The 25,761-nt window shown below is 39.3% G+C and overlaps 1 protein-coding gene and 1 long non-coding RNA gene across 2 annotated transcripts in view; one reads left to right on the forward strand and one right to left on the reverse strand.

Annotated features, from left to right (window-relative positions):
• The first annotated feature begins 229 nt into the window (after window positions 1–229).
• FBXO33 (F-box protein 33) overlaps window positions 230–25,761 on the forward strand; it is a 34,448-nt gene continuing 8,916 nt past the window's right edge. The window contains exon 1 of the mRNA XM_033188188.1: window positions 230–925. Coding sequence (XP_033044079.1) covers window positions 321–925 — 605 coding nt within the window. The 5' untranslated portion in view covers window positions 230–320. The remainder of the gene's footprint in view (window positions 926–25,761) is intronic.
• LOC117069777 lies at window positions 2,005–25,153 on the reverse strand. The gene is made up of 3 exons (XR_004431663.1): window positions 24,602–25,153; window positions 7,147–7,266; window positions 2,005–3,719 (listed from the first exon to the last, which is right to left on the reverse strand). It is a non-coding gene; the product is annotated as an uncharacterized LOC117069777 (long non-coding RNA).

Genomic DNA, 25,761 nt, shown 5'->3' on the forward strand with positions numbered 1-25,761 from the left:
TGGTGCGCGCCGGACTCCTCCCACCTGCGGCGACGTCAAGCTCAGCTCCTACCACTTCTCTGTCTCCCCCGACTGGCGCAGGGAGGACTGCCTTTCCCTTACAGTATGCCTTGAGGCTTTCGGGCCACTGAACTTTAGAAGGGAGGGCATTGCAGTTATTGAGTGTGCCAGCCTCGAACGCACTTGAGTAGAGTTTGAGAGAACAGAGGCTGGCTCCGACAGGCCACGCCCGCAGAGGCCTTTCCCCCTCTCTACAACTTGTGCTCTACTTGGTTCCGCCGAGACCCACGACGGTTCCGCCCCCTTCTTCCTTGTCATTGATGTTGTTGTTCTTGTCAGTGCCAGTGCCGCAGCCCCGACCGCCGGGAGCTCGAACCCGAGCCGGGGCCGCCCGGGTGGCGCGGTGGCGGCGGCTGCGGCGGCAGCAGCTGCGACGGCTGCGGGGGCTGCTCCGGGTACTGCGGGGGCGGCCGGAAGCCGGCACCCGGCGACGGGGCCGGATGGCTCTGTGCGGGCAGGCGGCGGGCGCTGCGTCGTTGCCCAGCGAGCTGATCGTGCACATCTTCTCCTTTCTGCCGGCGCCCGACCGGCTGCGGGCCTCGGCCTCCTGCTCGCACTGGCGTGAGTGTCTCTTCTATCCGGCCCTCTGGCCCCAGCTCCGCATCTGCCTCCGCGTCTCGCCCGCGGAGCAGCCTCGGCTGGAATTCCTCATGCGCAAGTGCGGCTGGTTCGTGCGGGAGCTGCGTGTTGAATTCGCCGCGGAGAACTACCTGAGCAGCGGCGGCCCGGGAGACGGAGGTGGCGCGGACACCGGGACTGGAGGGGAGGAAGTCGAGGCCCTGCAGCTCTCTGCTCGTTGGCTGGAAGTGCTGCGCACCTACTTGGAGCTGATGCTTTGCGTCCTGGTCAGCATCCGGAACAACAGGTAGGCTTGCCGTGAGCCCCGCCCCGCCCTGTAACGGGGGTGGCTTCATTCCCGCACCCCGACATAGATTCTGTGCCTAATAGGCGCCCGGCCAACTTCAGCGTTGCCTTCTTCAGTGACGGAGAGTGTTGGTTCTAACCAGGCGGTTTCCTTGAGCGGAAGGGCATAACGGGACTCATCATGATACTTCATAAACAGTGGTGGACTGGGTGTTTAACAGACACCACTTCTGGCGCCTTCTAGGCACTCATTCATCCTCTCGGTGGCCGTGGGATGGAGCTGACAGGCGCCGTCATTTTTCGTTTTATAGATGGGAGAGTTAAGGCTGGGAGGGTGAGGCCTGTGGGTGAGCCTTGGAAGAAACAAAACATACACATAACTTGATTTTCTGACTCTGAATCTGTTAGAAATAGTTCATTGTGGGGGAAGGAGTACTCATAGGACGCTGCGTAAAAGAAATTTTGTAACAGGCGTTTTCTTACCAGAAATAGTTTCAGCTAACTGAACAAGGCCCGAAGAGAAGAAGGAGGAATGTTTGTTAAAGGGATTGGGGAAGAAGTTGATCTTCAGGGTTGAAAGACCCTCCCCATACACCCCCACACTCAACTTGTCCCCAGTAGTTCACTTAAAAGTAACAGTCGGGCGGAGGAGGGGGGTGGGCAGCGAGGGAGTTGGCCAGGGTCTGCAAAGGGTAAGCACATAACTCTTCTGGTTTTGCATCAGGACTTCCCTGTAATTCTGGAACCAACACCTTATGTTCTGACCCAGTATCCCTTCCAATCATCATTTTTCTCTATCGCCACCTCCAAAACCCTATTAATTTATATCTTCTGTGTATGGATATTCTAAAGAACCTTACAGTAAAACTCTTATTAGAAGAAAGTTTAGAAGTTCACAAAAGGAGCGCCTTACATAGTAAAAACACTTCAGCAGTTTCACATTCACTGTGTTATTTGAGCCTCTCAGTGACACTGTAAGGCAGGGCAATACTTAATATCCCTGTTTTATAGAAAGGAAACTGACCCTTTATAGGATCAAGTGATTTGCACATTGCTGTACGACATAGGTTTTCTCCAAAAGTGTGTCCTTTTGCAGTAAATATACTGAACATTATGTTGAACAAGGTTAAAAGCAGTCCCTGGTTTAATGCTAGGAGATATATATAGATATATAGATATATTATAAGGTTATATATATATGCACCATTATTCTGTGTCTTAATCCAGAAGTCAAGAGATAAGCATATAGCTCCAAGTTATATCTGGGATATGGCTCCATTATTCCAGTTGCCTGTGTGTGTTTCCCCAGCTTTTCGCAAGACATTCCATTTCGTTACTTTGTTTTTATCTGGTAGGAGAGGCCATTGAAGCTAAAAACAGGTCTTAATTAGGTTAGAGACTTTCTCAGAGTTGAATGTATGGCTAGAGGACCAACTGACCCAAAAGTTGCAAAGTTTCAGTCAGTGAGCACTTACTAATGAGACCAAGGTTGAGGGTGAATTCAGTGAGTGAGTACCAATTAGATTTTTCTGTACTGAGATCAAATTGCATTTTTATCCAACCATCCAAACAATGTATGTGCCTTTGACCCAAGTAAGAACAAACCTTGAGCAGTGTCTAGTTCTTTTTAAGTATTTTAATAACTGGTTGGTTGGATGGGTGGATAACACATAGGCAAAATGGAGGTATTTCACATCTTTGTAGCTTAGTTCTCCTGTCCTTCTCTTCCTTACCCCTACAATTTTTATTAACATCCCAATCTGCTTCCCTCTAAGGCCACCCATGCCTGCCCTTCTGGGTCAGCTATCGCTTCTATGCAAAAACATCACACCTGTCATCCCTAATTTTCAGATTTGCTTGTCATCTACTATTAGCATGGTGCTGTATGTCGTGCTGCTTTGGTAGCATATTCATTCTGTGTGTCTCAAATTAAAGTGTAGTGTAATTGCATGTTGTTTGTACTAGTGATACATCAAAGGGTTTTTTAAAATTCTATTCATATGTTTGGAAATAAGTTAATCTCATCTTTATTGTTAAAAGTGTTTTGAGATACTCCAGTGATACTGGAAAAGTTAATATGAATATTAAATCCATAAATAGGACTAGTTTCCTTTAAATTTTAACAAATCTGAAAATGTTTTAAACCAGGTTGTTTATTCAGTGACTTGGAAAGCGTATTATTTCTTTCTATAATCACTTAAACTATAGACTTGGGACATTTGACATTGCTCTTTATATTCTGAGTTAAATTTACAATGGTTTTGCTTTATGATCTCTGCCATTCTATAAGTAGAAAAGAGGGGGAGTGAATCATACCAGATCATAAGCATTCTGCTTCCAGGCTTTGTGCTGAATTCCTTTATACAGTTCATACAATTCAGACTGTTATTTTGTTTTGTTCCAGTTATTTTCATGTCCCTCAGGAAAATAACTAAAAGTATAAACTTGAATTGTGGGAACTTTTCAAGGGTACTGATCTTCAGAGAGGACAATTGGTGTTTTGTTTTGCTTGATTCCCGGGTTATATATGTACATGTATTCTCACAGTGATTGTAGTTGCCATACCTGTATCTTAGGTTTTAGGAACAACTAATAAGTATAAAGAAGGTGCAGAAGTGCCTCTTTGAGGGTAAAACACAGTCCTTCACGTTTCAGAAATTCCTTCTCTACAGGGCACTAGGATACCTGTCTACTTCATGAAAAGTAAGAACAGAAAGGCAATAAGTACTCATTCAACTGTATTTTAGGTCACATAGGCTGAATTTCTTCTGTAGTCGTTCTATAAGAAATCGTACCTAGAAGTGCAAAACAACAAATCTATAAATGCATTTTTAGCATTCAAACCAGTTGTCAGGTTGAGTACTGCCTATTGAAATGCTGTATTTCAGACTCCTTAAAAAAAACGAGTTCATGGTGAGATTTATGATAATAGGTAATGGACTCAGTCACTAAAAATACCTAAACAGTAGCCACAGGCACATTGTCTTCATCTGGTTTGTGCTTTTATGGGCTGTATAAATGTTTCACGTAAGCTCTTCTTGGGTGAAATGCTATTAGAGGGCAGTACTTTTTTTTTTTTTTCTTTTTTTAAGAATTCGTGTTGTTGGCCAGGGGTGGTGGCTCACACCTGTAATGCCAGCACTTTGGGAGGCCGAGGCAGGTGGATCACTTGAGGTCAGGAGTTCGAGACCAGCATAGTCAACATGGCAAAACCCCATCTCTATTAAAAATACAAAAATTAACTGGGTGTGGGGGTGCACACCTGTAATCCCAGCTACTCAGGAAGCTGAGGCAGTAGAATCGCTTGAACTCGGGAGGCGGAAGTTGCAGTGAGTGGAGATCCTGCTAGTGCACCCCATCCTGGGTGACAGAGCCAGACTCCATCTCAAAAAATAAAAAAAAAAAGAATGCATATTGTAACAGACCAGAGAAATTTTGTATAAAATTGATTTTCTTTTTAATATTCTGGGTATAGCTCTAACTGCTTGTGTGTAGATTGACCATTTCATGACTCTGCTTATATACCCTGTAAGTGAAACAGGATCTATTAATAATGCTTAGATTTGGGTCTTGTTGATTTGGCATGCACAGTGAAGAAGAATCTTACCTTTGTATTGTTTCATACCAGGAAACAATAATAAAAGCATTTAAAAATATTCTGAGACAGAATCTTGCTCTGTGACTCAGGATGGAGCAATCGTGATCATAGCTCGCTGCAGCCTCAAATGCCTGGGCTCAAATGATCTGCCCACCCCAGCCTCCCTAGTAGCTAGGACTACAGGCATGCACCACTATGCCTGGCTGGTATATTTTTTTTTTAATTTTGAGTAAAGACAGGGTCTCACTGTGTTGCCCAGGCTGGTCTGTAATGCCTGACCTCATATGATTATCCCACTTCTGCCTCCCAGATTACAGGTGTGATCCCCTGCGCCCTGCCTAAAAATGCATTTTAAAATGAGTTAAAAATTCTTTGGACATTTCAGATTACTACCTAAGATGGTAGAAAATGCCTTGAAGGTATTATCTCCAACAGTTTTTAGCCTTATTTTTCTTGAAATATTTCTCCTGTGGTAGTATAATAAATATGTATAACAATGTTTCATTTCTGACAGCTTACTCTGTTTCATTATTTACTTTAAAAAGCCCATTTACAGAATAAATATATTAAAATATACTGGCCCTGTGACCAATCTGCCCTGTCCAAGAATTAGTTTCCTGTAGCACTGCATTCCCAGCAGACTCCTTACCTAAAAGCTAACAAAGAGTTTCCTTAGGGATAGCCTCAAAGTTATTGAGAAGGAAGGCTAAAGAAACTAACCTCCTGGAAGGCTGTTTTGAGAGGTTTTAGGATTTTTTATTCCACAGCTGTATTGGCAACTGATACATGGAATAGGTTGTAAAACTCAAGGGAAAAAAAGTTAAAATTTTTTGACTGTGTTAAATGAGGGTGTTAAGCAGCTTTTGAGTGGAATGATTAAACATCTCCATTTTAATTTGTTAGTTCTGAGGCAGCCTTGGGAGAGTTCACCAAACTCGATCAATTTATTTAGGAGCTAAAATGATAGTTTTAGAAAATCTATGGTTTTTTTCTTCCAATTATTGAGAGCATACTATGTGCCAGGCAGGGAAGACATACTTCCTGTTCTCATGGAGTCATTCTAAAGAAGGAAGAAAGAAACAAGTAGACAAAAGAAAGAAAGATTATTTCAGGTTGTGAAAATAAAATCTGAAAATAAAACAGAAGGATGTAATAGTGACTAGGTGGCAACATTAGGTAAAGTGTCAGGGGAAACCTCTTTTGAGAAGGATATTTGAGCTGCAGCATGAATGACCAAGAGTTGCCCATCTGAAGATCTGAGCAAATAGCATTCCACACACAAGAAACAGTAAGCACAAAGGTCTTTAACCAGACAAATCTTTGGTCTGTTCGAGCAGTAGAAAAGAAAGTGTGAGAGGGCTGTGGCAAGTGAGGATGAAAATGGTGCCATGAGAAGCAGAAGAAGGAAGGATTGGGTTTAGGTAGGCTTATTTAATGAAGTTTGGAATATATTCTAAGGATAGAAGAAGTCACTGAAAAAAATTTTGAGGACAAGAATAATGTGATATCATTTGTATTTTAAGACAATCACCCTGGTCATTTTATGAGCGACTTAAGGACCAAGAGAGAAAGTAGGGAGACAGGTTGGGAAGCTTTTGCTGTAATCTAAGCAAGAGATGATGGTAGCTTGAACTACCATGGAGACAGGAGAGATGAAAAAAAGCGGATGGATTTTGGAAGTATAGCCCAGAGTACTTAACAGTTGGATGTGAGTAGTAAGAGAAAAGGAAAAAACAATATTTTTTCATCATTTCTTTCTCACTCGATTTTCTTGTCCTTACTACTGTTAAAATTATCTTTTAAAAGCATGTTAAATAACAACCTTAAGTGTTCGTTTTATTTAAATATACCTTTTGTGTGTAACCTTTGGGATTTGGGGATGGTAGTTATTCTTAGATTGGAGGATGGTAATTCTTAGATGGAATTGTAAGTTCTGGGATATAACTTCTGGTTAACGGGTCCTAATAAAGCTAATAAGGAATACTGTTGTAGGCCGGTGACTTATTTCTGGATTCTAATGTCATACTGTCAAATATGGCAGCCAGTAGCTACAGACAGCTATTTAAATTTTAAATACATAAAATTAAAGATCCCATTAGTTGCACTAGCCACATTTCGAGTGCTCAGTAGTCACATGTGGCTAGTGACTAGTATATTGTACAACATAGAATAGAACACTTCCATCCATAGAAAACTCTGCTGGACAACACATCTCTAAATTATTTGTGTTCATTTGATTTGGCTGTGATCATTCATTAGCATTTGTGAGGAAAGGAAATAATGTTATTAAAAGAGTATAATGTGGATGTTAAAACATGATACTGAAAGTGGACTAAGAAGAATAGAACCAGCCTGAGATAATTTCATGCAATGATGGTGGATTATTTTAGCTTTTATTAATTTAAAAAAGGAAAAATATTATATGTCACGATCTCTTTTATGGCATTGGAAAAGATTTTAATGTTTTTAAGAGCATCTTTTTAAAGAACCATGTTCTTTTATGTTTCCATAACTTAATTCTTCTTAGCTGTAATAACTCTAAGGTGGCTGCAGTTTGCATTTTTCTATTGTTCCTATGTATTAAAGAAATAATTTTGGATCCTCTGGAATGAAAAGAAACTTACCAACATTTACTACCATAGATGAAGTTCCCCAATTCTGACCCACAGAAGAGAGAACAAGGTCATCAGGTCTGAAATCTCAAGCATTGGGTCACAATTGTGCTAAACAGTCCCAACAGGAGTCTGAGAAGAAGACAATAAAAAATTGTGATGGTTGTTTAATTCATAAGGAAATTGTTGGGCAGCACAGAAAACAAGATATCTCATTTCAGTGGAATTTTAATAAACATTTTTTTTGAGATGGAGTCTCACTGTCACCAGGCTAGAGTACAGTGGCACGATCTCAGCTCACTTCCACCTCCCACTCCCGGGTTGAAGTGATTCTCCTGCCTCAGCCTCCCAAGTGGCGGGGATTACAGGCATGCGCCACCACGGCCAGCTAATTTTTGTATTTTTAGTAGAGATGGGGTTTCACTATATTGGCCAGGATAGTCTCTATCTCCCGAACTCATGATCCGCCTACCTTGGCCTCCCAAAGTGCTGGGATTACAGGCCTGAGTCACCACACCCAGCATACATACTTAAGTTGTTTGTTTCTATTTTCTGTTTCTACAGCTAATTTGACTTAGCTATATTAACTCTAATATAAGGTAGCTGCATTTTGCGGTTTTCCACTGGTACTATATACTACGTCAAAGAAATAATTGAGAATGGGATTTTTAGTTTTCTGGGAAAATATATTGTTTTAGAGGGATTCCTAATGTATAATGTCACTGAAAACTGGTCTGCCCCCTAAATTTGTATGTGTGAGATGTAGCTAAATAGACTAATTTTTGTTGTGAACTAAGGTAAATATACTATTCAACAAATATTTTTGAATGCCAGACCCTGTTTTAGTATTTGGAGATATAGCAATAATCAAAAGGCCCTGCCATCATAGAGCTTTTTCTTATGGAAAAGAAGACAGAAAACACATTAAGTGAAATTATAGTATCTTAGTTGGTAATATATGCTACGAAGAAATATAAAGCAGTGAAGGGAGATGAGAATGGTGGACTTAGGAGTGTTGCTATTTAAAATAGGGAAGTTAAGGAAGGTCTCAACTGCTGAAGTGGTATTTGAAGGTAGGGAGGGAGCAAGCCGTGTGTCTCTTTGGGGCAAGTGATTCCAGACAGAAGTAGCACTAAGTGGAGTAGCCCTGTAGTGCAAGTACGACATATTTTAAAGACAGCATGGTGAAACCATTATCCTAAGCTAACACAGAAACAGAAAACCAAATACCACACATTCTCACTTATAAGTAGGAGCTAAACATTGAGTACACATAGTTATAAAAATAGGAACAGTAGACACTGGGGAATACAGGAGTGGAGAGGGAGGCAGCAGGGTAACAGTTGGATACTATGCTCACTCCTGGGTGATGGATTCATTTTTACCTCAGACCTCAGCATTACACAATATACCTTTGTAACAAACCTGTACATGTACCCCCTGATTCTAAAATAAAAGTTGTTGTAATTTTTTTACAAAGAAATAGAACATTGCTAGAGCCCTAGAAGTTCCCTTTGTGCCCCCTACCAGTTACCACTCCCTTACCTCAAAGGTAGCCATTATCCTGACTTCTAACACCGTGAGTTAGTTTTACCTCTTTTTGGATTTCACATAAGTGAGATTATACCGTATGTTATCTTTAGAGTCTGACCTCTTTTGCTCAATGTTGTATGTCTGAGACCTCAACATAATAGTTGTTCATTAATTTTCATTGCTGAGTAGACCGTAATTTATTGTATTGCTGATGGACATATGAATTGTTCCCAGTTTTTGTATTTAATGGTGATTGCTGCTATCTATATACATATTTGTGCACTTCTTTTTAGTGCATTAATGTAGTCATTCATATTGGACTTATACCTAGGAATGAAATTTCTGGATCATAACATATACATATGCTCAGCTTTAGTAGAAATAACCAAAAAACTTTTCAAAATGAGTTGTCTATTTGATACTCTCATCAGTAATATATATGAGTTCCAGTTTTTCCAGTCTTACTAACGTGTTAGCAAGTGTCAGTGTTTTTAATTTCAAGTGTATTACATTGTACTTTTAATTTGTATTTTTCTGATAACTTTTTATGTGTCCTAAATGAGTCCTTTGATAGTTGTAGTTATTACAAAATTCTGTCATTATATTAAGCTCTTTTTTTTTTTTTGAGATGGAGTCTCACTCTGTCACCCAGGCTGGAGTGCAATGGTGTGGTCTCGGCTCACTGCAACCTCCGCTTCCCAGGTTTAAGCAATTCTCCTGCCTCAGCCTCCCAAGTAACTGGGACTGTAGGCACATGCCACCACACCCAGCTAATTTTTGTATTTTTAGTAGAGACGGGGTTTCACTACATTGGCCAGGCTGGTCTCAAACTCCTGACCTTGTGGTCCACCCGCCTCGGCTTCCCAAAGTGCTAGGATTACAGGCATGAGCCACCGCGCCAAGCCTTAAGCATTTTTTAATATTTAGAAGTTGTTAATTTTAAAAATTCCAGTTTATCATTTTGTTCCTTTATGGGTAGAGATTTTTGTGTTCTACTGAAACAAAAACTTTGTTAGAAAAAAATCTGCAAAGTCAAAAAGATATTCTCTTATGTCACCATTTAGAAGCTTTATTGTTTTACACTCTACCTGGTAATAAATTCTTATGAAGGGTGAAAAAAGAAAAAGACACAGCATGGAAAGCAATGAAATGTCGAAGAGGTCAGCCAGGTAAGGGGGAAGGTGATACGGAAATCTGTAGGCATTTGTGAGGCTCTTGTAAGGACTTTGACTTATACTCTTAGATGAGGTGCCATGAGAGGGTTTTGAGCCAAGACAGTGATGTGATCTGACATTTCAAAAGGATCAGTCTGTCTAATGTGTTAGGAATAGTTTGTAGTAGGGCAAGGGTGGAAGCAATAAGCAGAGTTAGGAGATTGTTGCAATAATCCAGGCAAGAAGTAATGGTGGCTTAGACCAGGGCATGAGCAACAGAAATGATGAGTAGTCTGATTCTGTACTTACTTTGTTTTTTGTTTTATTGTTTTATTGTTTTATTGGAGATAAGAGTCTAGCTCTGTCGCCTAGGCTGGAACACAGTGGCGCAATATTGGCTCACTGCAACCTCCGCCTCCTGGGTTCAAGCAATTCTCCTGCCTCAGTCTCCTGAGTAGCTGAGACTACAGGCGCATGTCACCAAGGCCGACTAATTTTTGTGTTTTTAGTAAAGACGGAGTTTCACCATGTTGCCCAGGGTGATCTCGCACTCCTGAGCTCAGGCAATCCACCTGCCTCAGCCTCGCAAAGTGCGGAGATTACAGGCGTGAGCCACTGTGCCTGGTCTGTATTTATTTTTAGCTGGAGGTGTTCTAGAAGTGGAATAAAGTACAAAAAGTTAGATATGATGTTCTAACATTACAATGCCCTTCTAGTTGCTTTTCCCTAAATACATCTAAAAATATTTTTCCGCTTTTTGGTTGTTCTTTCTTGTGTGTGTTTGTGTGTGTGTGTGTGTATGATTTGTACTAAAAAAAAAAGCTAGGGTTTACATACAGTTTATTATCTGAAAACATAACTTACTTTGGTGTTTAACTCCTTTACCACCAAGCACTTATACAGCAGTGCTCTGTTCATATCGTGTTATATAAATTTGGCTTAGTCTGTGTAATTGCCCCCAGAAACTTCCTGGTCTTCGTTACTGTGGTCACCTGAAATTTTCATTTTTCTTCTTTTTTCTCTTTCACTTTTCTGCTTCGTATAAACTCATTACTCCCTGAAATTTGCCTAGGTCTAACCTTCATATGAGCTGTGGACTCATATGAAGTCCATATGTGGTAGGACTGAGCAGAAAGGAAGAAGCCAATGGTATTCCCTATGTGGATTTTTTCCTCTCCTTGCATCCAAATCAGTGATCTAATCACCTGTGACACTAGACCAAGGTAATTATGTTTTTCCATGCAGATGCTCATCATGTGTACTCCTTAAGTTGAACCAAATAAGGGAGAAAATAAGGGTCAGAGTTGGGCTACCTTTTAATCTGGTTTGTTACTCAGCTGTTGCTGATAACTTCAAAAATGAAACCTACTTTTCAAAACCTCAAAAGGACAATTTTTGATCAAGGAAAAGAAGAGGAAACATAGTAACCTGAGGCAAGAGTCTTTGATCTTAACCCCACCTTCGCAAGCCACCCACCTTCATACCGATGTCCTATTAGAATCCACACATAGACCACAGGAGTCACCACCACGGTCACAGGGCTGGGTAATGCCCGTTCATAGTGCCATGCTTCAGAGGACTGAGTGGATGTGTTCTTGACGTCCCCTAAAATCCTAAACTAGCTTTCCTATATTAACAGCAGTATTCAGCAACTCTAGGAGTTAGGCTTTTTTATTATTTCTATTTTACAGATGGTGAAACTGAAGCACAGAGTAATTAAGTGAAATTATTAGGGTTACACAATTAGAGAAGTGACTGCATTGTTTTCTAATTTTACTTGTGAAATTTTTAAGAAACACAAAAACTAGACACACGAACCCCCATTAATACCATCACTCAGATTCAGTAATTTGAAGATTTTACCACGTTTGCTTGCTTGCTTTTTTTTTTTCTTAGATGGAATTTCGCTCTGTGCCCCAGGCTGGAGTACAGTGGTGCAGTCTCGGCTCACTACAAGCTCTGCCTCCTGGGTTCACACCATTCTCCTGCCTCAGCCTCCTGAGTAGCTGGGACTACAGGCGCCTGCCACCATGCCCAGTTAATTTTTTGTATTTTCATTAGAGACAGAGTTTCACCGTGTTAGCCAGGTTGGTCTCGATCTCCTGACCTCATGATCCGCCCGCCTTGGCCTCCTGAAGTGCTGGGATTACAGGCGTGAGCCACGGCGCCCAGCCACTTTCTTGTTTACTGAAGTATTTTAAAGCATATCCCAGATATCATTGCCATTTTACCTTACTAAAGTATGCAGGTCTGAAAATTATGTCCATTCTATGTAATGGACATTTCTACAATACCATTGATACCTTAACAGAGTTATCAGTAATTCCTTGATATCATCTAATTTTTAAAAAACAAGGTTGTTTTTAAAACCTTTATTTCTATTCCAACAATCTAATAAGCCCACAGATATTTAGAACTTAACCACTATAACTTTTCATGTCATTGGCACACAATATGCATATTTTAGTAATTAAATAAGCAAATTGTAGGAGAGCGGTGTGTAGGCTGTTTCTAAGTTGTAAGTGCTTAAGTATGTGCTTTAGCTCTAGATCTGGAACTCATTACTTTAAAATACTGTTAAAGAAGGACAAAATTAAGTAGAAGAAATTCATTCTCTTTTGATGATAGTATGTGGCCTTTTGCATGCTTTAGAAAGATTATCAAGCACTGTTTATGACTTTGTGATATTTCACAACACATTTTAGGATTTACATAGGGACTAGTAAATAGGTTCTATCCTATCAATATTACCATGGGAATCAAAGTACGTTGAAGAAACTTTCTAGCCAACTGTAATATTTTTCCAGTATTTTTTGTTACATGTCTTTTAAGCAAGTGTTATTTGTGACATTCTGCAGGAAATAACCCTGTTGATTTCTTTAGTTCACTTGCTATTCAACAATAAATAAATGAATGAGTAAATAAACTGAGGTTACTGAGTTCACCTTAATTAAAAAGATTATGTAGCACAATTCCCTTATTTATTACTGGTATAGTCTCCTGGCCTCAAAATGAGGCATCTGTTTATTACCACAGCCCAGTAGGTTCTGTTCCAGTATTGCTGCCTAGATGTTCTTTTCAGTCTCTTTTTTACCATCTGAAACAAGGAGCCACTTGGAGGCTACATGCAGTTTTCTTGGCTTTACCATGTGGTCTATAATCTAGTTTCAACACCATACGTTTGAAAGCTGCCCTTGAGTTGTCATTTTTTTTGTTTTTTCTAACTTTTAAATTATTGTTTTCCATATCACTTAATAAATTTTCATTTTGAATTGAAAAATAAGTACCTAAAAGTGTTTTTTGCAAATGTTCATCCTATACTGCTCTAAAATATGTGTTACAATTTTTCCTATCACTTGAATAAAACCATTGTATTCAAGGGCCTGGTTTAATTATAAGAAGCATCACTAAGTGGAAATTAAAACCTCAGTTCTCTACCTCGCTGTACTTTAACTAGTGTTGTAGTCTGAAACAGGTCACTTCAATTTCTTTGTCTACAACAGGAGAGGAATAAATTCGATAATCCCACAAATCTTCTGGCTTTAAAAGTATATCTCTCGTTACATATGTAGGGAAAGTTTGTGCATGTGTTGTGTACCATACTGTAAAGGGATTATTACCATTTTGTTGCTGCAATTAGAATTTTTTTCAGTTTCCTTTGAATGGCATATTTCTAACACTGCTCTAGAACATTTTTAAATTATTGTATTGCTGGAACTATTCCAGAGAGAATCTTTACATTAACTTGTTAAGTTTTACTGTAATGCAGTTTGTTAATTTTTTAAATGATTTTAAAGTAAATTAAGTTCTTACGAACTTAGAGGCTCTCTAAATCAAATTTAACATTTTTTTCTGAATTCTTAAGTAATGTGTGCTTATAATAATAGAAAACTTGAAAATTACAAAGAAAAAAGCCCACCAGATATGAACACTGGTAAAATGTGATGCATCCTTCTACAGAATTGGAATAACAGTCTGTGTATGGTTTTATTCCTTTTTCCGTTGATTAGATCATGCATTTTTTCACATAATTAAAAATCCTGTCATGAGGGCAAGATGACAGAGGGTAGGAAGTCCTAGCCTTTGCTCTCCCATAGAAACATCAAGATAACAATACTTGGGCCAGACGTGATGGCTCACACCTGTAATCCCAGCACTTTGGGAGGCCAAGGCAGGTGGATCACGAGGTCAGGAGTTCAAGACCAGCCTGGCCAACTTGGTGAAACCCCATTTCTACTAAAAGTACAAAAATTAGCAGGGCATAGTGGTGCATGTCTGTAGTCCCAGCTACTTAGGAGGCTGGGGCAGGAGAATTGCTTGAACCCGGGATTTGGAGGTTGCAGTGAACCAGGGTCGTGCCATTGCACTCCAGCCTGGGCAACAGAGCAAGACTCCATTTCAAAACAATAAATAACACTCCTACTAAAATACCTTTATAAGAAATGCAGAATCCGGTTAATAAGTTGTAGCACCCCAGCCACATACATAACTGAGAAAATCCACACCATGATAGGTAAGGAGAGCAAATTCACTTTGCCCACATCAGCTTCTCCCCCAGACTAGCTTAGTTCAGAGCCCAGAGGATCACCCATGACTTATCCTACATTGGGAAAGGAAAGAATGGAGCGTGCACTTGGCCATCTGGCCTCCTGGCATTTTAGTGCATCCCTGCCAATTTCTGTCTCACCTCATCCAGTGCTGAAAAACTGATAGTGCTCAGATGCCTGAAACAACTGAGAACAAAAGAAGGGTGAGTGGCCTCCTACAGCTGGCACTGTTCTGCAAGATTGGGAAAAGGCTCAGAACAAAGTGTTTCCCTTTAGGAGGGAAAAGAAGGGAGCCTTGTCTCTAGCCTTTCAGTATGGTACCCAAAGGGCTGGTTTCCATCTCAGTTCATGCCACGTACTAAAGGACTGGCGGAGCCTGGATGCCTGTGACAGCTAGGAATAAAGGGAAATGGGTGGTTGCCCCCTACAGCAAACCAGTACTCTGTGAGACTGGAAAAAGTACTGTTTCTTCAAAGTCACAGACAACAATGCAGCCATACAATAAACATGGAAAATCAAGAAAACATGACACAATCTCAGGAAGAAAATAATTATTTAGTAACCAATTAAAAAAAAAAGTGGATGTATTAATTACCTACAAAGAATTTACATTAATCCTGTTAAAGAAGCTCACTGAGTTACGTGAAAACACTGGTAGGAAACTAAATGAAATCAGGAAAAGAATACATGAGCAAAGTAAGGATGTTAACAAAGAGAAACAATTAAAAAGAAGCAAATACTGGTGCTGAAGAATACAGTAACTGAACCGAAAAATTCACTACAGGAGTTCAACAGCAGCTGACTTGATCAAGCAGAAGAAAGAATCAGTGAACTTGAAAACAGGTCATTTGAAATTATCAAGTTAGCGGAGCAAAATAAAAAGAATGAAAAGGAGTGAAGCTGTGGAACTCAAGCAAAGATAAGCAATGGACGTCGCAGAAGTAGAAAAGGAGCAGACAGCTGTTGCAAGAAATAATGACTGAAAATTTCCCAAATCTGGTGAGGGAAATGTGAAGGTCAAAGAATACCAAACAGGATGAACCCAAAATGGTCTACATCAACACATATTATAATCAAATTGTCAAAAATCAAAGACAAAAGGTAAGTGAGATAAGTGCTGAAAGAAAAGAAAAAAAAACTGTCAACCAAAAATAGTATGCCCAGCAAAGCTATCCCTCAAAAATGGAAAGATTTTACCAGATAAACAAAAGCTAAAGAAGTTTATCATTACTAGAACTGCCTTACAAGAAATACTAATGGGAGTTCTTCAATATGAAACAAAGGAACAATAAATAACACAAAGCACATGACAGTAAAAAACTCACTAGTGAATATATAAACAAATAGGGAATACTCTAATGTTGTACTGCTGGTTAATAAATCACTGTAACTCTGGTATAAATGTTAAAAGCCAACAGGATTAGGCCGGACATCATGGCTCACACCTGTAATCCCAGCACTTTGGGAGGCCAAAGCAGGTGAATCACCTAAGGTCAGGAGTTCGAGACCAGCCTGGCCAACATAGTGAAACCTTGTCTCTGCTAAAAATACAAAAACTAGTCGGGCATGGCGGGTACCTGTAAACCCAGCTACTTGGGAGGCTGAGGCAGGAGAATCACTTGAACCTGGGAGGCGGAGGTTGCAGTGAGCCAAGATCATGCCACTGCACTCAAGCCTGGGCAACAGAGCAAGACTCTGTCTCAAAAAAAGAAAAAGCCAACAGTATGAAGAATAACTCCAATAGTTAATTAGTGGATATGTAATAATAAAATATGTAAATTAGAACATCAGTAGCAAAGTATGCAGGAGTAAATGTGTACAGTTTTTGCATACAATTATATTGTTATCTTAAAATGCACTATTATATATATAAGATCATGTATGTAAGCCGCATGTTAATCATAAAGCAAAAACATATACAGGCATACCTTGTTTTATTATGCTTCACTTTATTGCACTTCACAGGTATTGTGTTTTTTACAAATTAAGGTTGTGGCAACCCTGCATCAAGCAACTATATTGGCACCATTTGTCCAGTATCATGTGCTCACATTGTGTTTCTTATTATACCTTTGTTGTTGTTGTTGTTGTTGTTGTCGTCGTCGTCATTTTTTAGAAACAGTGTCTTGCTCTGACACCCAGGCTGGAGTGCAGTGGCATGATCATGGCTAATGGCAACCTCAACTCCTGGGCTAAAGAGATCCTCACTTTGGCTTCCCAGAGTGCTTGGATTACAGGTGTAAGCCACCACGCTGAGCCCACTCTTGTTATATCTGATGTGATCTGTTGTCAGTAATCTTTGATGTTATTATTGTAATCATTTTGGCACCCCACGAACCACACCTATAGAAAATATCTAATTTAATTATAAATTTTGTGTGTGTTCTGACTACTGACCGGCCCTTCCCCCATTTCTTGCCCTCACGTTGAGCTGCCCAAATCCCTAAGACAATAATATTGAAATTAGGCCAATTGGCCATTCACAGTTGCCCACACCTGTAATCTCGGCATCAGGAAGATCACTTGAGCACAGGAGTTCAAGACCAACCTGGGGAACATAGACCCCCATCCCTACATAATATTTTAAAATTGGCTGGGCATAGTGGAGCACCCGTGTTCCCATCTACTCAGGAGGCTGAGGTGGGAAGATCACTTGAACCTGGGAAATCAGGGCTGCAGTGAGCTGTGATTACACCACTGCACTGCAGCCTGGGCAACAGAGCAAGACCCTGTCTCAGAAAAGAAAGAAAGAAAAAATTAGGCCTATTAATAACTCTACAATGATCTCTAATTGCTAAATGAAAGGAAGAGTCCCACGTCTCTCACTCCAAGTCAAAAGCTAGAAATGATTAAGCTTCATAAGGAAGGCATTTCAAGAGCCCAGATAGGCCAAAAACTAGGCCTCTTGTACCAAACAGGCAAGTTGTGAATGCAAAGGAAAAGTTTTTGAAAGAAAGTCTAAGTGCTACTCCATCTATCACATGAGTGATAAGAAAGGGAAATGGCCTTATTGCTGATGAAGTTTTGGTGGTCTGGATAGAAGATGAAACTAGCCACAACATTCCCTTAATCCAAAGCCTAATCCAGAGCAAGCCTCTAATGCTGTTCAAGTTTATGAAGGCTGAGAGAGGTAAGGAAGCTACAGGAGAAAATGCTTGAAACTAGTAGAGGTTGGTTCATGAGGTTTAAAGAAAAAAGTTATCTACACAAAAATGTAAGCTGAGTCAGCAGGTGCTGTCATGGAAGCTGCAGAAGATCTAGCTAAGGTCATTGATGAATGTGGTTACAGTAAACAACAGATTTTTCAGTGTAGATAAAACAGCCTTCTATTGCAAGAAGATACCATCTAGGACTTTGATAGCTAGAGACAAGCCAATACCTGACTTTAAAGCGTCAAAAGACAGGCTGACTCTCGTTAGAGGTTAATGCATCTGGTCACTTTTAAGTTGAAGCCAATGCTCATTTGCTCTTCTAAAAATCCTAGGACCCTTAAGAATTATGCTAAATCTACTCTGCCTGTGCTCCATAAGTGGAACAACAAAGCGTGGATGATAGCACATCTGTATACAGCATAATTTACTATTTTAAGCCCACTGTGGAGAGGTACTGTTTACAAAAAGGTTCCTTTTGAAATTAATCTCATTGACAATGTACATGATGAACCAGGAGATTCATGTTGTTTTCATGCTTGCAAACACAACATCTGTTCTTCAGTCTGTGGATCCAAGAGTAATTTTGACTTTCAAGTCTTATTATTTAAGGAATACATTTTATAAGATTATAGCTGCCATAGATAGTGATTTCTCTGGTAGATTTGGGAAAAGTAAACTGAGGATTCACCCATTCTAGATGCCGTTCAGAACATTCATGATTCATGAGAGGAGATCAAAATATCAACATTAACAGGACTTTGTAAGAGGTTGAATTCCAGCACTCATGGATCATTTGAGTGGTTCAAGACTTCAGTGGAGGAAGTCACTGTAGATGTGGTAAAAATTGCAAGAGAACTAGAATTGGAAGTGGAGCCTGAAGGTTTGACTAAATTGCTGCAACCTCATCATAAAACTGGAATGCATGAGAAGTTGCTTTTTGTGTATGAACAAAGAAAGTGGTTTTTGAGATTAGAATCTACTTCTAATGAAGATGCTGTGAATGTTGTTGAAATTATAACAACAAAGGCTTTAAGAATATTCCATAAACTTAGCTGATACAGTAGCAGCAGAGTTTAAGGGGATGGAGTCCAATTGTAAGAACAATCTCTACTGTGGATAAAAAGCTATTAAGCAGCATAGCATGCTACAAAGAATCTTTCATGAAAGGAAGAGTCAACAGATGCAGCAAACTTCATTGTGTTACTTTAAGAAATTGCCAGTCACTCCAACCTTCAACTATCACCCTGATCAGTGAGTAGCCATCCGATATTGGGGCAAGACATTCTACCAGCCAAAGATTACAACTAGCTGAAGACTCAGGTGATTGTTAGCATCTTTTAGCAATAAAGTATTTTTTAGTTAAGGTATGTATATTGCTTTTTAACTTGAAAAACAAAAAATTATTTGACTTTCTTTATTTCAATATTCACTTTATCGCAGTGGTCTGGAAGTGAACCTGCAATATCTCCAAGTTATGCCTGTAGTAGATACACAAAAGATAAATACATAGCACTACAAAAAAATCATCAAATCACAAAGGAAGACAGCAAGAGAAGAATGAAAAAACTACAAACAAAATGACAATAGTAAGTCTTTACCTATTATTACTTTAAATATAAATGGATTAAATTCCATCATCAAAAGTCATTGAGTGGCTGAGTGAATTAAAGAAACAGGAACCCATCATGTGCTGGGTATATAAGTTATATACTTATATCTTAGAAAATAGACTTTAAGTCAAAAACTGACACAAGAGACAAGGTCATTATAGAATGATAGGGTCAGTCAGGAAGGCATAACAATTATAAATATATATGCATCCAGTATCAGGGCACCTAAATACATAAAGCAAATATTAACATACCTGAAGGGAAAAACAAACAAACAATATAGTAATAAAAGAAGACATCAAGACACCACTCTCAACAATGGATAAATCATTTAGACAGAAAATCAATGAGGAAACACTGGATTTTAACCAAACTATGGCCCAAATGGACCTAACAGATACATACAGAACATTCCATCCAACAACAGCAGTTTACACATTCTTCTCAAGCAGACATGGAACATTCTCCAGGATAAATCACATGTTAGGCTACAAAACAAGTCTTAACAAATTTAAGATTGAAATCATGTCAGATATCTTTTCTGACCACAATAATATAAAACTAGAAATCAATAAAAGGAGGAAAATTTACAAATATGTAGAAATGGAAGTCAATAAATATTAAAAGGGAAGTCATATCGATTGATACATTAATATCTAATTAATATATAGTTGATGTTAATATCAGTTTATACTAATTTATAATCTATTGATAATTGATATATTAATGTCAATTAATATAATATTAAAAAGGAAGTCAAGGCCGGATGCCAGTGGCTCATGCCTGTAATCCCAGCACTTTGAAAGGGTGAAGGTCAAGAGATCGAGACCATCCTGGCCAAACATTGTGAAACCCCGTCTCTACTAAAAATGCAAAAATTATCTGTACGTGGTGGTATGCACCTGTAGTCCCAGCTACTCGGGAGGCTGAGGCGGGAGGCTGAGGCAGGAGAATGACTTGAACCTGGGAGGCGGAGGTTGCAGTGAGCTGCGATCCTGCCACTGCACTCCAGCCTGGGCGACAGTGCGAGACTGTCTCAAAAAAAAAAAAGAGGGGGAGGGAGTCAAATAATGTCTTGATACAAATAAAAATAAAAACTTACCAAAACGTATAGCAAGTGGCAAAAGTAATACTAAAAGGAAAATTTATAGCAAAAAAATGTTAAGAAAGAAGAAAAGGCCAGGCGCAGTGGCTCACGCCTATAAGCCCAGCACTTTGGGAGGCAGAGGCACACAGATCATGAGGTCAGGAGTTTGAGACCAGCCTGGCCAACATAGTGAAACCCTGTCTCTACTAAAACTACAAAAAATTAGCTGGGTGTGGTGGTGGTTGCCTGTAATCCCAGCTGCCTGGGAGGCTGAGGCAGGAGAATTGCTTGAACCTGGGAGGCAGAGGTAGCAGTGAGCCAAGATCACACACTGCACTCCAGCCCAGGTGACAGTGCAAGACTCCATCTCAAAAGCATATATACACCATGGAATACTATGCAGCCATAAAAAAGGATGAGTTTGCGTCCTTTGTAGGGACATGGATGCAGCTGGAAACCATCATTCTTAGCAAACTATCACAAGAACAGAAAACCAAACACCGCATGTTCTCACTCATAGGTGGGAACTGAATAATGAGATCACTTGGACTCGGGAAGGGGAACATCACACATCGGGGCCTATCATGGGGAGGGGGGAGGGGGGAGGGATTGCATTGGGAGTTATACCTGATATAAATGATGAATTGATGGGTGCTGACGAGTTGATGGGTGCAGCACACCAACATGGCACAAGTATACATATGTAACAAACCTGCACGTTATGCACATGTACCCTAGAACTTAAAGTATAATAAAAAAAAAGAAAAAGAAAAAAAAAAATTCATACAACTTAACTTTAAACCCTAAGGAATTAGAAAAACAACATTCAAAGCCCACAGTTAGCAGAAGAAAGGAAATAATAAATATTAGAGCAGAAGTAAATACAGACTAGAAAAAGCAGTAGTAAGGACTAACAAAGCTAGGTGTTGCTTTTTGAAAAGATAAACAAAATTGACAAACCTTTAGAGTAAGACAAAAGACTCAAAGAAGTGAAAGAGGAGACATTAAAACTGATGCCACAGAAATACAATAAGACTATAAGAGACTCCTGTGAGGCTTCATTTCCAATAAATTAGATAATCTAGAAGAATAAATAAATTCCTAGAAACATAAACCTTCCAAAACTGAATCATGAAGGAAATATAAAATATCATCAGATGAATAACAAATGAAAGTGAATCCATAATTTTTAAACCCCCCCCCCAAAAAAGAAAAACCCAGGACTGGATGGCTTGACAGGTGAATTCTACCAAATATTTGAAGAAGAATTAATGTCAGTCTTTCTTGAACTCTTCCAAAAAGTTGAGGAAGAGGGAACGCTTCTAAACTCATTTTATGTGCCTAGCACTGCTGTGATACCAAAGCCAGATGAGGTCACTAACAGTAAAACTATAGGTCAGTGTCTCTGATGAACACAGATACCAAAATCCTCAACAAATACTAGCAAACCAAATTCAACAGCACATTAAAAGGATCGTACATCCTAAATGGGATTTATCCCTGGAGTGCAGGCATGGTTCACCATATGCACATCAATAAATATAATACGCCACATTGTAACAATGGATAAAAATCATGACCATGTCAATAGATGCAGAAAAAGCATTTGATTAAATTCAACATTCTTTTATGATATAGCACTCAAAAAATTAACCATAGAAGGAATGTACCTCAGCATTATAATAAAGTCCATATATGGCCATGTATGACAAGCCCATAGCTTAACATCATACTCATCAGTGAAAAACTGGAACCTTTTCCTCTAAGATCAAGAACAAGATGTGGATGCCTGCTCTTGCCACTTCTATTCAACACAGTATTGGAAGTCCTAGCCAGAGCAATTAGGGAAGAAAGATAAAAGCATCCAAATCTGAAAAGAAAAACTAAAATTATCTGCAGATGACATGGCATTATATATAGAAAACACTAAAGACACCACCCAAAATAAAACTCTTAATAAACAAATTCAGCAAGGTTGGTGGATGCAAAACCAACATACAGAAATCAGTTGCAGTTCTATACATTCAACAGGAAATTAAGAAAATCCCATTGACAGTAACATCAAAAAGAATAAAATATTTACGAATAAACTTAGCCAAAGAGGTGAAAGTCTTCTGTTTTACTGATGAAAGAAATTAAAGCAGATACAAATAAATGGAAAAACATCTCATGTTCATGATTGGAAGAAATAATATTGTTAAAATCTCCATACTACCCAAAGCAGTCTACAGATTCAATGCAATCTCTATTAAAACCTCAGTGGCATTTTTTACAGAAATAGAAAAATAACCCTAAAATTAACGTGGAACTACATAAGACCCCAAATAGCCAGAGCAGTCTTGAAAAAGAACAAAACTGGAGGCATCATACTTCCTAATTTCAAAATACATTACAAAGCTACAACAATCAAAACAGTATCATGCTAGCATAAAGATGGATGTATAGACCAATGGAGCAGAAGAGAGACCCCATAAATAAACCCACCCATTTATGATTAACTGATCTTTGACAAGGGAACCAAGAACATAAAATGGGGAAAGCATAGTCTCCAGCAAATGGTGTTGTGTAAACTGGAAATCCACAGGCAAAAGAAGGAAATTGGATCCTATCGTAGACCATGGCCAGAAATCAAAGCAAAATGGATCAAAGACTTAAATATAAATTCTGAAACTGTAAAACTTCTCACAGAAAACATAGGGGAAAGCTTCTTGGCATTGGTCTTGGCAATGACTTTGTGGTTTGACACCAAAAACAAAGGCAACAGAACCAAAAATAGGCAAGTGGGACTGTATCATAATAAAAGCTCTGTACAGAAAGGGAAACAATCAACACAATTAAAAAGCAAGCTGAAGAGACTGAGGCAGGCAGATTACTTGAGCCCAGGAGCTCGAGACCAGCCTGGACAACATGATAAAACCCCATCTCTACAAAAAAATACAAAAGTAGCTGGGTGTGGTAGCATGCATGTGTAGTCCCAGCTGCTTGGGAGGCCGAGGTGGGAGGATCCATTGAGCCCAGGAGATCGAGGCTACAGTGAGCCATGATTACGCCACTGCATTCCATCCTGGGCAACAGCAGGACCCTGTCTAAAAGAAAAAAAAAAAAAAGGTTAGATAAAAGTAAGGAGGCTGAGGCGTAGATCACCTGAGGTCAGGAGTTCAAGACCAGCCTGGCCAACATAGTGAAACCTGTATCTACTAAAAAAAAAAAAAAATACAAAAAAAGAGAAAAAAACAGGTGTGGTGGCGCACACCTGTAATCCCAGCTGCTTGAGAGGCTGAGGCAGGAGAATTGCTTCAGTCTGGGAGCCAGAGGTTACAGTGAGCTGAGATGGCACACTGCATTCCAGCCTGGACCACAGAGTGAGACTCCATGTCCAGAAAACAAAGAGAAATAGAAGTTAAATATTAGCAAAACACCTATCAAGATAAGAGGTTAATATCCAAAATATATAAGTAACTCGTATAATTCAATAGCAAAAAAAAAAAAAAGTAACCTAATCTTAAAACAAGCAAAAAACAAATAGACATTTCTCCAAAGATGACATACAAATGGCCTCCAGGTATATGGAAAGATGCTGAGTATCATTAATCATGGAAATGCAGATCAAAACCACAGTGAGATATCAACTCACATCTTAGCATGTCTGTTATCAAAAATAAATTTAAGGCCAGGCTTGGTGGCTCACGCCTGTAATCCCAACACTTTGGGAGGCTGAGACAGGCAGATTGATTGAGTCCAGGAGTTCAAGACCAGCCTGGCCAACATGGTGAAACCCTGTCTCTACTAAAAAATACAAAAAAAAGTTAGCTAGGCATGGTGGCGCACACCTGTAGTCCCAGCTGCTCAGGAGGCTGAGGTGAGAGAATCGCCTGAGCCTGGGAAGTTGAGGCTGCAGTGAGCCAAGATGGCGCCCTGCACTCCAGCCTTGGCAACCAGAGACCCTGTCTCTAAATAAATAGACATTTGTGAGGATGTAGAAAAGTTGGAGCTTTTATACAACTGTTCGTGGGAGTGTAAAATGGTGCAGCCACTGTGGAAAGCAATATGGAGATTCATTAAAAATAGTACTGCTGTATGATCCAGTAATGGAATATTTCTGGATATGTATACAAAAAGATTGTAATCAGGATCTCAAAGATATCTGCACACCCATGTTCAGTGCACCATTATTCACATTAGCCAATATAAGGAAACAATCCAAATGTCCATCAAAAGATGAATAAAGAAAATGTGATATATACATGCAATGGAAAAATATTAAGCCTTAAAAATAGAGAGGAGAAATCCTACTATATGCAACAACCTAGATGAACCCACAGGACATTATGCTACGTGAAATAAGTCAGTCACAGAAGGATACATACTGCATGACTCCACTTACGTGAGGTATCTAAAATAGTCATACTCCCAGAAGCAGAGAATAAAATGGTGATTGCTGGGGCTGTAGGGAGGGAAAAATGGAAAATTGTTAATGAGTATAAAATTTCTGTTCTGCAAGATGAAAAATTTCTAGAGATCTGTTGTAAAGCATAGTACCTATTAGGATTGTGTTGAGTCTGTTGATCAATTTGGGGAGAATTGACATGTTTACAGTATTGAAACTTCCAGCCAACAGATGTGGAATTCCATTTACTTAGATCTTGTTTGATTTACTTCAACAATGTTTTGCAGTTTTCAATGTATAGGATTGATACTTCTGTTCAGTTTATTCCTAAATATTTTATATTTTTGATACTACTGTAAATAGTTTTAATTTTAATTTCCAAATGTTCATTGCTAGCATGTAGAAATACAATTGATTTTTATATATTGACCTTCTATCATGTGACCTTAACTCACTAACCTTACTAAACTCATAGTAGCTTTTTTTAGATTCCTTAGAATTTTTGTGTAATGATCATGTAATTGGCAAATTAGGACACTTCTGCTTCTTCCTATCCATATTCTTTTTTTTTTTTTTTTTTTTATACTTTAAGTTCTAGGGTACATGTGCATAACGTGCAGGTTTGTTACATATGTATACTTATGCCATGGTGGTGTGCTGCACCCATCAACTCGTCAGCACCCATCAATTCATCATTTATATCATGTATACCTCCCCAATGCAATCCCTCCCTCCTCCCCCCTCCCCATGATAGGCCCCAGTGTGTGATGTTCCCCTTCCCGAGTACGAGTGATCTCATTGTTCAGTTCCCACCTATGAGTGAGAACATGCGGTGTTTGGTTTTCTCTTCTTGTGATAGTTTGCTAAGAATGATGGTTTCCAGCTGCATCCATGTCCCTACAAAGGACGCAAACTCATCCTTTTTTATGGCTGCATAGTATTCCATGGTGTATATGTGCCACATTTTCTTAATTCAGTCTGTCACAGATGGACATTTGGGTTGATTCCAAGTCTTTGCTATTGTGAATAGTGCCGCAATATACATACGTGTACATGTGTCTTTGTAGTAGAATAATTTATAATCCTTTGGGTATATACCCAGTAGTGGGATGGCTGGGTCATATGGTACATCTAGTTCTAGATCCTTGAGGAATTGC

This window comes from Trachypithecus francoisi, unplaced genomic scaffold (genome assembly GCF_009764315.1).
Source record: "Trachypithecus francoisi isolate TF-2019V2 unplaced genomic scaffold, Tfra_2.0 Lachesis_group3, whole genome shotgun sequence".
Lineage (NCBI taxonomy): Eukaryota > Metazoa > Chordata > Mammalia > Primates > Cercopithecidae > Trachypithecus > Trachypithecus francoisi.